The sequence below is a fragment of the Notothenia coriiceps genome, unplaced genomic scaffold, assembly GCF_000735185.1.
Source record: "Notothenia coriiceps isolate Sejong01 unplaced genomic scaffold, NC01 NC01_scaffold00018996, whole genome shotgun sequence".
Classification (NCBI taxonomy): domain Eukaryota; kingdom Metazoa; phylum Chordata; class Actinopteri; order Perciformes; family Nototheniidae; genus Notothenia; species Notothenia coriiceps.
The window spans coordinates 1,179,741-1,195,071 of NW_011351697.1; the positions used below are offsets into that span (position 1 = coordinate 1,179,741).

The following is a 15,331-nucleotide window of genomic DNA, read 5'->3' on the forward strand; positions in this document are numbered from 1 at the left end:
CACACACACACACACACACACACACACACACACACACACACACACACACACACACACACACACACACACACACACACACACACACACACACACACACACACACACACACACACACACACACGTACGTGGAAAGGATATGAAATGTATTTTAAAGTACAATATAACAATAATAGACAGAATGAAAAAAAACACAAGTGCAAGGAGAGTCACGAGTGAAAGAAAATGAACTTTACAGTGTAAATGAACAGATTTGTTGCCATCAGTGACATGCACAAGCACACAGGAACACACATGTAGACAGTCACATACTCAGGTTGAGGGATTTCAGTGTGTTGAATACAGTAAATGACTCATGGCTGACAGACTGTCTCAACAGCAGAGATTTCCTGTTTGAAGTTTTAGACAAAAGTGCGTTTTGAAGTTAATCATTGATCTGTACTTCCCCTCACTAAAAAGGCACATCTACCGTTTAGAGTTTTCAGCTGAAACTGTATACATTTCCCTTTCTACAGACAAGTCAACGTTTATGCAAAGGTAAAAAAAACAGGATGTGAAATGGATTGGATTTATTTTGTTACTATTCCTTTGCACCACTGTACTTAAAGTTTAAAATGGAAACATAACCGGCGGAAGAACAAAAATACGGAGCAGAAATGTCAAATGAGTTGACCTCTGAATATGATCACCACCATCCAAGAGCTAACACCATTTAGCTTATTCAATCTTCAACTTATATAACAGAAAACACTTAAGTCATGAAGTTTATTTCTTCACCCGTCCCTTCATCTCACTTTCTTGTCACATTTCTCTCTTATATTTCTTTGGAAACATTTCATCTTTGTGTGATCAACAACATGTTATAGGACCTTTGTTCGAGCTTGTTTTATATTAATAATGACATTCTTTGGCTATTTTAGCCTCGTTGCATCCCACACAGGAGAATTAAAGACACAAGTGCAGAAACTCACAGACATTCAAATAGAATAACATACATTCGAGTACAGGTGCAAATGTAACTGTTTTGTTTTTACAGTAGAGACCGAGGGGGACAGTGCTTACTCTGGGGAGTGTTGTTTAAATCACATGCTCATTTATATTTGTTACAGAGTTGGAAGTGGGCTTTTTGGGGTAGTACTCAAAATACAGGCACCATCCTTTATTTCTCTTTAACCTCATACCCATTTTTGTTCTTGTTCCATTATTCTCTCCGTTTAGGTAAAATGACCTCTGTATATTTTATTTGTATTAAAACATTTTGAATCCTTGAACAGGATAAAGGTCAAAGTAGGGAGCCATTTTAACATCTCATCAGCCTCCACCTTCTGGGCCCTTCACAAACTGCTCCTCCTCCTCCAGTCCACATTATCATTTGGAGCATATTCTGATGTAGTTATGAACCCTCTGGAAGAACCAAAGGGTGGGGAGGAGAGTCCACAGTCCTGTTCGCCCCCCCCTCTCTCTCTTCCACCTTTTCTGTAGCCGTGACTGTGTGTCTTTCAGGGGGCGGGGGGAGTGTTTGTCCATCGGGGGTGGAGTGTGTGCCCAGGCTGGTGAGGATGTCCTGGAGGAGTTGGACGGTGCTCACTAGCTGCTTCTTCTCTTCCTCCAGCGCAGAGACGTGCTCCGTCAGCAGGACCTCCGACTGGGACAGAGCCTCCACCCGGCCCTGCAGGCTGCAGACACGAGCCTGGGACACCTGAGGGATGGTGGAAATGAACGGAGGAAAAGACAATAACATTCATACACGTTGTATATAAAAGCACATTATGAGAGCAGCTGTTCTCTACAAGGCCTAAATCATGATTGTATCTTAAATCATGATTAAGAACACAAAACATAAAAATGTTTCCATTCGTTCCACAATCAATGGAAAAAGACATTGGAAGTGTCTTGCACCGAGCAAAAGCAGTTGGAGGTTGTTGCAGAGAGCGGGGAACTGAAAGATAAGGAGATTGAAGACAGAGATTCTCTAATGGCCCCCAGAGGCTTGCTCCAAAAGCAAATATTTGTCATTAATGGACCAACCAAGTTAAAATGTCCAACATTATATCAGAAATAAACGTCTTTAGAGCCTTGTACAAAAAGTGTCTTCATTCATGACACAGTAAATAATATTGAGGTTTAAATTAAGGACGAAGCTAATTTGAGTGACAGGTGAGTAGCATCACAGGTTGCTAGCCGCTAGCTGCTCTTCAGCTCTGGTCTGCCTCATCTCTAACCATGGTCCAAAATCTTTGCACATATTTGCATTAGGCGGTAGTAGGGTAGAGTCAGCCCTGCCAAGAAGGCATTGGCCGGGGCCACACACATTGAGATTCACAACGGCTCTTTACAAAACATATGGGTGATGTCAGAGAAGCAGCCTCCATGTTAAACTGTCAATAGTCCTCATCCAAGATTGCAGTATGGCAGAGCCTTGTATGAGGACCTTACGGGTCCAAACATTCTGACAATGTGCGTATGTACCTGCAGCTCCTCGCGCAGGTCGAGGTTCTGCTGTCGGAGACTCTGATTGGTCCTCTCCAGCTGTGCTGTTCTCTGGTGTTGGTTGAGGGATGGAGGCGTGTCAAGCAGCTCATCTTGCAAGACATGGTACTCCACCTCGTAGGCCTGCAGCTGCTTGGACACATCCATCTGACAAACCTAATAAAAGTAAAAAAACTCATAAAGTTTTTACAATGTGTAGCAGCAATCTATAAACCCTGACATTTGACCTCATTGAAGGAACATTAAACCGTTAATGTAGTCTTTGTCAGGGGTTTGGCTTGGTGTGCACCATCTTTTTATACTCTGGACTCAAGAGTTCTTACATTTTACCAAAATAAATAAATGTCAACATGAGCACACCAGAAATGTTGCAAAACCACAGATAGGTAGTAATAATAAGGATATATCAGGATACACATTTCCTTTGGGTTTTCTTCCAAATAACACTAGGTTTTTGTACAACTTGTAAATCGTCTGACTATTTCTGTTTCTTTCCTCCTCAGACTTCCCATCAGCAATGTCACAATGCTCTTAGATTTCTGCACTCTAACTTTTTAAGTACAATGTTATCATTTCTGTTAGTAGGGCTGCTCGATTATGCCAAAATCATAATCTCGATTATTTGGGTCAATAATTGATATCACGATTATTAAAAACGATTATCCATTTACTTTGAAAACATCAATTTATTGGAGAAAAAAAAATTGAACGGTATGTTTTCAACAGTTGATTACCCTGAACTTTAAGTATAATTCAACTGAAAATAAATAAATAATAATTTTAAAAAAAGTCATAATAATAATAAAAAAGTTTTCTTTCGATTACGTTGTTTTCGTAATCGTTGCAAGCCATAATCGTAATTGCGATTAAAATGCGATTAATTGAGCAGCCCTATCTGTTAGTAATAGTGGCCAAACCATAAAACTATCCCTTGTTTCCTTTATTATGTTACAAATAACACAGATTGTTGTTGACTGCACCTACAAATTGCGTATGACTACATGAGAAAATAAACCACGGAGACACGTTTAACAAACGTGGATCCAAACATCCTGAAGGTCGCTCTCTGAGTCACACCCCAGGTAACATATACTGTAGACATCCTGACATGGATGGTACTTGAGGGAAAATAAGTGGTACTTGAGGGAAAATACCGGCAAGCTAGAGCATGACTTAACGCACTTTTGCTGTTTCATGCAAAAAACATGTTAACATTTTCAAAAGTACCATGATAACATCTCTCTGCATGTCTTTGACTCATCACACACTCATGTCAGCCCGTCCCGTCTCAGGTGACAGCTTATTATAGTGCAGTTACTCCATCTTGACATCAGTTTACACGAGAATGACACATAAAACAGTACAACAAGTTAGTCTGATCGTTTTTTTGAATTGTTGAACACATGTGCCTTATGTTGAAATATGCTAGTTTCATGTTCTTTCACCACAAACACTGACTCATGAGGATATGGTTAAATCGCTTGACCAAACTCCACCCATTGAAGGAGAGGGTGTGGTTCACTTTGATAACATATGTCACTCGAGATGAATATCGTTTGTTTTTGTTGCTCATAAAGCAATTGAATGCCGTGTTATCACTGCCATGAGTTGTACAAAAGGTCTTATAATGAAACACAGTGAGGAAAGTTTAGTGATGTCACTTATTCACACGCAGACATGACGAGCTGAAAGGTCACTGATCCAATAGTTATGTAACCTATGCAAATACTTTTTCAATGTATGTTGATATGTATACAGCTCAGAAAACAATTAAGAGACCACTGCCAAAATGATCAGTTTCCCTAGTTTTACTATTTATGGGTATGTGTAAAATGAACATTTTTTATTTTATTCTATAAACTACTGAGAACATTTCTCTGTGTTGGAATTCAACAGAACTGGAATAGAATGGCTTCCATACATGTAGAGATTGAGATTTAAGAAACATTTGGAGTGTCTCAAACTAACCTGCACATTCATTTGATATTTAAGGCATTTGTTTCTACACTTAATTCTTTACTATGCTTCATATCTTTCAGGGTTTCATCCGTCCAATTCTATTCTATATTTATTGAGTCACTGTTCAATTAATAAATTGAAGGGACTATCCTTATAATCTTTGGTCGAAAATAGTCCTTAACAAATCAACCAATTACTTCAGTTAGAGTAAAATGTGTTCAAAACTGCAGTACACAATGACAATAAATAAGACCAGGTCCATAAAAACGCAGTATTTGATTCCAGAGAGGGAGTCTAATGATAAAAGGAAGAGCTACACATGACTGATTGTTTCTAATCCTAACCTGGTTGATGGTCTTCTCCATCTGCACCAGGCCCAGGTTGGGCAGCGTGGTCTTGATGAAGTCCACGATGGACTCCAGGCTCTCGTGTTGCAGGATCAGAGGCTTGTGGCTTCCCAGCAAGCTCATGGCCACCTTGAAGATGACCTCTGACCCCTGCAGGAACAACATATCTGACAGGAGGACAAAAAGGCGCTGAAAGGTTATTGAAGCAAGAGAAATAACCGGTTAGAAGGGCCCTGACGTGAGAGCTTTTAGCAAAAGTTACGCAACATTAAAATAAATAATGACAGGCTCTCACAGATCAACCTACTGTGTTGATTGGTGACTTAAAGTGTTTTTTAATTGATGAATGCTTTGGCGTCAATAAAAAGATTTACACAAACATAGTCGAGAGACTGAGTGGGTGTGTGTATTTGTGTTTGTCCTTTGAATGTATCAGGGTGGGGTAAGGGTTAGGCAAGATTGCATGAGATCATTCAACAGATTAAGGAATGGGCACAGAGTTGTAGAGCCCCACATGCTGTATGATATCAAATACTTCACTTTGCTATGAACACACACACACACACACACACACACACACACACACACACACACACACACACACACACACACACACACACACACACACACACACACACACAGCGTTATGCTCAGATGAGTACGAGGAGCCAGAGAGTCTGGTTCACTAACTGAGCACCATGTAAGAAATTAGGCATGAAAACAACAGAAGGGAGGGACACAGAGGGGCTGTGGGTGTGATGGTATTTACACAAACGATAAAAGGTCATTCCGGGAGTAAGACAACAGCTTGTAACAGAAAACACTTAGTCTTAAATGTGTCTGTGTGTACGTGACTCACTGATTTTATTCATAATAATCAACGGCATAAAATGTTGGTTTATAATTTAAAAAATGTATATCCTTCTGTTTTTAACCCGCCTCCCTGTTCTGATCAAATTAGGTTTAAAATCAAATTAGAGTAGTTCATTGGAGATAAACAGTATGGTGGTGACCAGGTAAAATAAGAGTTTGAAGTATGAGTGCAGGTACAAACACAAAGCTTACCAAAGACTCTGGCCACAAAGCCAAGGGGGAAGTGCGAGGCGAAGGCGGTGAGGAACCAGGGAGTGGCGTACAGGCTGGGTCCGATCTCCTGCTGCTCCAAGTGGCTGTAGAGATCCCGGTGGTAGTCGTGAAGCAGCCGCGACAACTGGTACATCTGAATCTGACGTGAAAAACAAACCAAAGATTGTTTTTCTGAGTCTGACTGAAAGCGTTACAGTAGGTTGATTGTACATTATGTGCACATTGATGTGTGTACTAAAAAGATGTGTGTACTAAAAAGCATAACAGCTTAGTTAGGGAGGAAAAATATGCCATTTGGTTCGGAATCAGCAAATACTCAAGAAAGTGGTTTTAATATTGTTCATACAAATATGTACTGAGCTATCCCTTTTTGTAAACACAATAACTGTCTAGTATATCATTCATGACTGGTATAACCTGATCATGTATGTCTAACATTGCAGTAGTTCTATCAAAGGGCTGAAATCTGATACTAAATCATCATTCAAAACCTACACTATAGGTTTCACTGGCATGACTCCGGTTAACAGCTTGCATCAAATCTCAACCAAACTAATGGTGTCACATTGTTAAAACATGTAATCTCATCGCAATAAATGTAAAAACAAGGGGAAAAGGAGGGGTGAGATCACATTTCATGTATATATATATTGTGAGGTGAATAGACTGATGGATAAATGGACATATACTGTAAGAAGAAAGCGACCAGAAGTCCTCTCTTTGATGTAATTCAAGTATGCGAGTAACAGTGAGAAGATTCTCAAAATGTGAGCTGCTGTATACAGTATTCTGCATTTGGGACAAAGAGACTCAGCGTGAGGGTGTGTGACTTTTACCTGTAGGATTATCATGTCAGGCCTGTATTGTTTGCGGAGCCCCACGTCATACATGAGAAACTTAAGCATGTAGAAGGCGTCCTCTTCCCCCAAGTGTAGCAGCAGCACTCCCGCAATGAAGGACAGGCCCTGGCAGTAACCCACCTACAATCACAACAACACAAATAAACTGGATGACCTCACAGACAAGGAGAGGGAAAAAGGCTTAAGCGTAAAATGTAGTAGACAGTTCCATTTAGTCCATCATCGAGAGAGGTGGAGAGACACACACAAAAACAAAGTGGAAGAAAAATAGCTATAAGAAGAATTCAATTATACCTCAGGGTCCAGCAGCGAGTAGGCTTTCAGTAAATTATACAGAGACAGCTGTCCTGCTCCCAGCTGGGCTTGGAAATAAGGATGTGTGGGAAAAGTGCGACCTGGGACCAAAACAAAAGAAGAGTGAGAAATGATCTAGTTTGGAAAATAATCTACACTGTTAATATTTATTATAAAATGCTACGCCAGACATCGTCTCTATTTGATCAACCTAATACATTTGGTTTATTGGATTGTGTCTGACATACCTCTGTAAAAAATCCAAGTGAACTATAAATAAGGCCTCTGGGTGTGTACTGTATGTGTGTTTGACAGATGCATACAAATCCTGCTAAACTTTGCACTTTCCTGTTAATGTAAACAAAGGGGATGCATGAGCACGTGCCGACCCATTCCAATAGGTTATGCTTACACACGTTCATGTAGACAAACACCTTTAAGCAGAGACCTCGTACTCTATGTGGCGGTGTATGGGCAAGTGCCTGACAAAAAAAATGACCCGGGATCAGAAAAAGGACATTCTTAACGTGGAGGGGCCGGTAATTTGGCAGGTACGGTATGTGTATTTAAGGACTAAGGACTTCTCACAGGCTTTATAGAAAAGAGGAATGATCTGAATGAGTGTGAATGCGTGGAATGTGCTGTGGGGGGTTTGTGTGTTTGTGAACATAATGCCACGGCTCCCTCCCCTGCCTGAAGAAACGAGGCTTTGTGAAAAGGCTGTTTTGATGAACAAGCCTAAATTCTTATTCCTCTTGGCTATAGATATTGACCTATGACTATAACGACACATTTGCATTCTCAACCTGCAAACCTCTCTGCTGCTTCAGTATCGTAGACGCTGTTTGCTTTTGTCCCTCGACACATAACACTTTCATGTTTTCCACATTAGCAAACTGTCACTGTCACATTCGTCCACACCCTACTGTATTTGATGTAGACGGAATCAAATGGTTGATGTGTATCTGTATGTATGTGGGTGTTACATGGGTGGGGTGTAGGCACTGTGTGTGTGTTTTGGGTGGGAGGTGTTAGGTGGATTTGAAGGCAAAACATTAGAAGGAGGTTTTAGACATTTTAAATAACATTCGCAGTGTTTCTGCAGTTCACCAGAGGTTACCACATTTACTTTGAGACTTTCTAAGACCTTTTTGAATATCACAAGAGAGTCAGAGACTGAGCTTTGTGCTTTTCAGGCAGATTTAACAATAATTCTTAGTGATGGACGCAAACGAAAAATTAAAGCAGGGATCAATTGATAAAAAAGTTATTTGGTTAATGTACATTTTTGGTCAAATCTTGTACACGTAACAGCTTCACAGTTACTATTTCTGTCATACAAGTAAACATATTAAACCCAATTTGAAATTAAATGTAAGACTTTTAAAGACCTTTAAGGCTTTCTGTTGAGGTAACTTTGTTCTGTGCTTTAAGACTTTTCGAGACGAGTAGATACCCAGTCTGCAAAATGTAGGAGTTATTATTTGTGTGCTTTGATAAGGGTGGCTGATATATTTAATATACTCAATGTACTGCAGCTTGTTCTAAGTGGGAAATAGTAAATGACTATATGCAAAATATGAATTGTCACGTCTAAACATCAACATGTTGTTTATGAGGCTTATCACTAAGCCCTAAGTTGTGCAAAGGGTAACATTCATCTGTGTTTTACTGATCTTCCCATATGGTAGACATTTCTAGGTGTGTCTGAGCTACCCAGGTCTATGAGGATGGCGTGTTGCTGCGTGGTGAGCTGTTTCAGTAGCTCTTTGTATGGCGTGTGATTGGTAGGTGGTCTGGATGGGACCGTCTGCCTGAGCAGGTATTGTTCAGACAGAAACTTCCAAATCTCGCCTCGATGTTGCCTGGGGACACCTGTCAAAGGATGACAAGAGATTAAGGAGTTAAAGAGTGGAGTAGGGCGGAGGGGGATGACATGTCAGCATGCGTTTACATTAGACATATTTCTAACAGTAGTATACAAATCTAAAGAACATCTGACGTCGGGTCTTGAGAATATTTCAAACTTCAGGGGGCTTGGGAGACTCAAAGCAGCCTCACCTTCCTGTAAACATACCCTAGTAATTATTCTGAGAGTTAGACAGTAGAACATTTTTCTAAAAAGTGAGGAGACATAATGTTCTACAGTATTTTTCCTCAAGCGTGGACCTTCTTTAACATGTACAAATATTCTAAATAGAGCAGCTATTTGCATGCAAGGTATCTGCAACAAATATTTGTTCACATTACTTTAATCCTATGGAGAAACTGTATATTTAGTGCAACACACAATTACCAATGTGCTTATGAAAATAAAGAGCTTAAGTGCAAAGGAATGTAATCTTCAGCATGTAAAGCGGAAGGATGTTTGTGCGTGCTTTACTTCTGTGTGATCATTTTCGGCCTAATTTTACATCATTACTAGCTTTAGTGGCTACTTCAGTTCTAAGACAACTATTTATTGTCCAGTGGCATTTCTCAGTGTGCAGGTTTGTTCTGAACTTTATATGCCCCTGTTACGTTTAAGGTCGAAGGCAGAAGAGATAACCTTCAAGTCCTCTGAGCATAACATGCTGATACTAGAAAATGGAAAGAGCAGAAAGCCGTGACAATGTCTGAAAGACACTGAAGGGGGGGGGTCCTTCCTTTTGATGTATATTGAAAAAGGGCCCAAGTAGATTATAAGGACGAAAATTAAAAAGTCCTTTACACATCAAGTTTTGGTCAATCTATTGAGATTAAAACATTTGATATACAGTATGTATTTGATCCAAATACATACCTTGCGCAACAGCAGCATGTATGGTGTCTGAGTCAAATTTGACCTTTGCCCTCCCAGGAGTTCCTAGCATCTTCTCCCACACCAGCGTGACGTCCTTCAGGCACGGAGTGATTTCCTCGTAGTCCAGCTTCAGACGCTTGTTCTGCAGATCGCTCTCTGTGGCTACGAATATAAAAGCAAAGACAGAATACGTCAGTAAAGTAACCATCCCAGAATCCTTGGCGTTGGTCCTGTAGTGTGTGTGTTTGGAGCTGAGGGGCTTAACATGTTGCTGAACAGATGCCAGTGTGTGTCTCTCTTCACAAACCCCGTTCATTTAATGTTAACTCTTTGGTTTAGGTTTTGCACTCTTTTACTTTCATAAATAACTGACAGGCCCTCTTTGTTAAGGCAAACAAGCCTGTTATTACATGACATCCGTGTGAAGGAGACTTGGACTTTAAAGCTCAACTGAATAACCTCGTTCGCTAAGAAGAAATGAATTACATTTCTTTTTAAAATGAATCCCTAACTTTTAAGATGATATTAAACAAGCAGGCCAGGCCAAATACACTTTATGAGTAAAGTTGTGATTATGTAGTGGCTACATTTGTTCATGAGAAAAGAGGCTCACCAATGCTTATTGATGATATTAATCAGAATTGAGTAAAGCACCATGTTTAAGGTTTCAGTTGATTATTCAAACTTGCAATTACTGTTATTTTACACTTTTGGTCTATGTTGCGAACACAACATGGATATATATATTTTTAAGTTGATGAAGCAAACGGTGGCCATCCACACATCCAGCCGCTACAGTGTAACATTATCAGTCATTTGTGTTCCTGGCCACCTGGTGAATGTAAGTCCAATATTAAACTTAACTCCACTAACTCCTGAGGGAAATATCTGGCTCCATCGCTGCTAAATATTTTCACAATGTGTTCACCAGAGGTTAACACGCCTGTATTTGTTAATCAGATCACATTCTAATTTGGGGGGTGTTACCATGTTGTATATGACCCACAGAGAGTAAACTGAGCAATACCAAAGATACTTTGGACATTACTATTAAAAATCATCCTGCTCTGTTGTAATAAGATATTCTTTTGCTTTGCTCAATACATTTCATGACCCTGAGGTTACCGTGCACGGGCTGTAAACTGAACAAAAACTGTGAATTCCGTTTCAACATGTTGACACCAGTGATCAAAGAAGGTGAGGGTACACCCAGCTCCCCTCGTCTGTTCCTCTCTTTTGTGACAACACCCTTCCTCTCTTTCCTCGCTTACATCTTAAACCATCGCCTTTCTTTTTCTCTTTTCTGCCTCCATTCACAGTAAATCTTTCTTCTTATTCAATCCCACATTTTTGTTGTCCGTGAACTATTTTCCCATTTCCTCCTCCCTCCTCTTATGGACTTCCCCTCCCTCCCCTCTCATGTGTGGTGTCCACCCAGTGACCAGCTGCACCTTGGTAGAGCCTGAGAAAAAGTGACATCATCATTACGGGACAGGAAAGAGACAGCAGTCCTTTTCCTGTTACATCCTGCGATGACACTTTTCAGGAAACAGAGGCAAACTAAGGTGTTTTCCAACATGTGGAATGCATGTATTTGCATACAGGCGTGTCGACCCCTGTTATCAAGGGGTTTCTGTATACCACCATTTCAATTCTTAGGATAAGACAATCTATTCCTGTCAGCTGTGCGCTAAAAAATGCATAGTGGAAATTGATGTCATGAAAGCAATGTTGTCGGTGTTTGAAACAATGGAATTTTTGTATTCAAAAAGGTTCTATGTACTGAATGCAATAATGTTTTGAAAATTACAAAAGATTTATTTTCCATTATGTGACTTCAAATATCATAAGATCAATAATATATATATATTTTTTTAATAAAGAAAATAACAATTAAAAACTATTTCAACTCACACATTAATGCTTGACACTACGTTGGCTTAGTGTGTATGGTTACTGTACACCAGTAACACTGACAATATGTTATTTTGTTGAAAAAAAAAAAAAAAATGTTTGAAGTTGTGATTTGATTTTAATCTATGAAGGTAGATAAGAAAATGGATTCTTACACAAAAAGACTATTTCCTCCAACCCTACTTGTATCAGCAACATTTTTATCAAAAAGTAGTTCACACTAAAATCCAGGCAAACAACTTGATACAAGATAAATCGAGAAAATCTAAAGCCATCTAAAACTTTAATGTGGTGCTGCATATCATTGCTTTAGAAATGAAAGAAGTAGCGGGAGTAACCTGGAAGGCGTAGTCTGGATAATAAAAGAAAGAAAACTTGGACGGAAAGGTTATCTGACACACCCAGAGCAAGAATAGATGCTCCCGTTAGTCTTATCAGCTGATTGGCTGCAGCCCAGAGAGCGCTCAATTTCTCTAAATTCTCCTCCTGCTCTCCATTTCTCTCCCATTCTGTCGACGGAACACTCCACTCAAGATAATACACACCACAAGATAGGATACCCCACCCTGAAGCTGACAAAGACAATGATGGAGGCGTACACACACACACACACACACACACACACACACACAGTTTGAGAGATAAACAGAAATAACACACACACACACACACACACACACACACACACACACACACACACAGGATACCCCACCCTGAAGCTGACAAAGACAATGATGGAGGCGTACACACACACACACACACTTTCAGCAGTTTGAGAGATAAACAGAAATAACAGACACAGAGTTGAGCCCCACCCAGACAAATAACGGATAGAAAGGTGGAGTACACCCAGCAGGAAGAATCAAACACAAATGATATACGTTCAAGAAAAGCTGCCACATGCTGCTAATGCGTGTGTTAGTGTGTTTTTATGTTAGTTCAGTGTGTGTGTGTGTGTGTGAAGTTATTGCCCGGACTTGTTTTTGATCTTTCATCAATATTGACTGACATTCTCTCCATCCACACCCTGTTATGAAGCAATGATTTCTGTGATCCGTGTGATCGATGAAGTGTGTGTGTGAGAACTAATGGTAGGTATACAGAGCAGGTAGTTAGGGGGGTAGTGCACAGTGAGGTGTGTGTTGATCGGTGCCAACTGGGTCAGGAAAGAGGTGGAGCACTTGGCAAACCCTTACGAACGCCTCCAAGTTAAAAACACACGCACACCTATAAATTATATAACCTTAAATATGCGATGGTTCCTAACATTAAGAAACAACCAGCGGTGCACTTGACAACCCGATCTCTTTGAGTGCACATCTGGAGAGGCAAGTTGCCTAAGATGGATTAAAGAAACCAACTCGTAATGTAATTCAACATCATTAACTCATGAATTACTAGCTGCTGGTCTTGTCATCATGCAGACAGACAACAGATCAAATCCTACTTTGCAGAACCAGGCAGCAATAATACGTATTCTGACTCGATAACAAGGTAGTGGCTTAGATAAAGAATAAATATCAAGGGACTTTGTTTTATGTGCATTTTTGATCATTTCGTACTTCCTAATTTATATGACCAAATATGTATATGCTGACAGTTATTTTACTCTTATTTTTACTCATCTCCTATTTCATAGTCTTTTATTATTATCATTTAAAAAAGATTTCTTGATTTTTTTTCTAATTTTATTAATCTGTGTGAATCTGTGCTGTCCTGTTTTTCACTCTTACCCTGTTGCTGCTTGTACAACTGAATTTCCCCACGGGATTAATAAAGGTCCATCTTATCTTATTTGCATTTAAAAGATCTAGCTTCCAGGATTCCCTTCAAAAGCCTGGCAGATGTCCAAGTGTTTGATTCATTTTGAGAGGAGACATTGGCATGTATAATTGGATTTATCCCTTTTACAGAAACATTCTGCACTGTGATGTTGGTGAATATAAGATCAATAAGAATGATACGGCTGATAAGTGGATCTTATGTTCACTTGTCTGTAAAGTGTATATTTGAGCAGTTTTGTTTATGGACATGTTTATAAGAACAGGAAAAGGCTATGTAGGCGTGTGCATTTGTCTGTGTTTTGATCCACTTCTTCTCACCCTGCAGCTTCTGGTTCTCCCTCTCCATCCTCTGGAGCAGGATCTGCTGCAGGATGGCCTTCCTCCAGAGCTCCCTCAGGTCCTCTTTGCTCTTTTTTGTCCTCCACTCCGGCACCAGCCTCATGGACAAGTCCCCATTTCCTCCAACTCCCTGTCCCATGCACACTCGACCCCCCTCTAGGCAGGATTCCCCCAGCTCTGAAAAACAAAGCAGAATATAATGTCAGGTCAGGTGTGATCACGCTGCATGACGTGTCCAATGCAGCAGCAGGACACAGAAAAGATAACACAGAGATAACCTGTAGGGAAACAATTCTCCCCCAAACTCAATAGTAAGCATCCTCAAATATTTAAAAAAGAAAATGAAAATCTCAAAATATTAATCTGGGAAAATAAAGAAAGCTGCATTTTTGCAGGACAGTTTGTCCCTGCCTGCCTCAGTGTGAGGGAATCGGACTGACCTGCTACACCAGGTCTCACGTCTTTTTTAAAAGTTGTATTAATGTATTATATGACTTGAATTCATTTTTCCTTCCTTGTAAAAAAAAAAAGCTTTAGCAATACTGTATATAATTATGGTCATGCTAATAAACCTATTGAATTGAAATTGAATTGAGAACACTAAAACCCATATAACAGTCCTATATGATCAAATATAAGAAGTTCTAATTGTAATATTTATAAGCAGGTGGTGTGAAACAGCAATGTGCTCGGAGATTGGACATTTCTAGACTGAATTGACCTTTTTATCTGGGGGAGACTCTTTTCTTTTTACTTCAACAATCGACCCTTATCCCTCAGTCATTTCAATATGCAGTCATTCATCCGATGCTCATGCAAAAGAGAATAAGAAAGGCTAAACATAGATCTATTTGACACAGTTGGTTGCAACGCACTCAGTAAAAAAAACTAATGTTTGTGTGACTCCACCCCAAAGTACAGGGTGGATCCCAAACCTCAAAATACCGTGTGTTGTTTTTGAGGAAGAACATAACAACTACCCAGATAGCACTTCTCTTTCAGTTCACAGGAACATCACGGTTCAGGTTGCTCATGCTCACACACCTAAGCCTGGCGTAGGTATGTCAATTTGATGCTTATCTTTCAAAAAAGGAGGAAAACTAAAAATGTGCCAGAAAGGTTGTCTCTTCAAGCATCAGAAACAAAGACAACTACTGTGTACTGACATCTACAATACACACTCGATGACAATAGTGATCTTTATGCCAGCAGGTGAGGTTAACATTAATGCAGCCTTTGTGTCTGTTTCAGGGAGGCGTGCCGTCACTATACAGACATATGGCTCTTTGGTTATTCTTCCCCTTCTCTTAAAACCAGACATATGACACAGACAGACAGCGGCTTTCTTAAGAGACCTGACTACTTGTTAGACAAACACAGACTTCTATACTGTGTCAACAGCTAGATTTTTTATGTATGCATGCACACACATATACTTATCCTGCTTATTTATAGCCAGTGCCTCAGTCCCTTACCTTA

At 39.9% G+C, this 15,331-nt stretch overlaps 1 protein-coding gene across 1 annotated transcript in view; it reads right to left on the reverse strand.

Moving 5' to 3' along the window:
• Nucleotides 1–213: 213 nt before the first annotated feature.
• The window catches only part of tbc1d1 (TBC1 (tre-2/USP6, BUB2, cdc16) domain family, member 1), a 50,510-nt gene continuing 35,392 nt past the window's right edge, over nt 214–15,331 (reverse strand). Inside the window, exons 13-21 of the mRNA XM_010778058.1 lie at nt 13,832–14,029; nt 9,816–9,977; nt 8,750–8,908; nt 7,034–7,134; nt 6,716–6,859; nt 5,859–6,018; nt 4,791–4,960; nt 2,467–2,643; nt 214–1,696 (exon numbers count right to left, since the gene is read on the reverse strand). Coding sequence (XP_010776360.1) covers nt 1,391–1,696; nt 2,467–2,643; nt 4,791–4,960; nt 5,859–6,018; nt 6,716–6,859; nt 7,034–7,134; nt 8,750–8,908; nt 9,816–9,977; nt 13,832–14,029 — 1,577 coding nt within the window. The 3' untranslated portion in view covers nt 214–1,390. The remainder of the gene's footprint in view (nt 1,697–2,466; nt 2,644–4,790; nt 4,961–5,858; nt 6,019–6,715; nt 6,860–7,033; nt 7,135–8,749; nt 8,909–9,815; nt 9,978–13,831; nt 14,030–15,331) is intronic.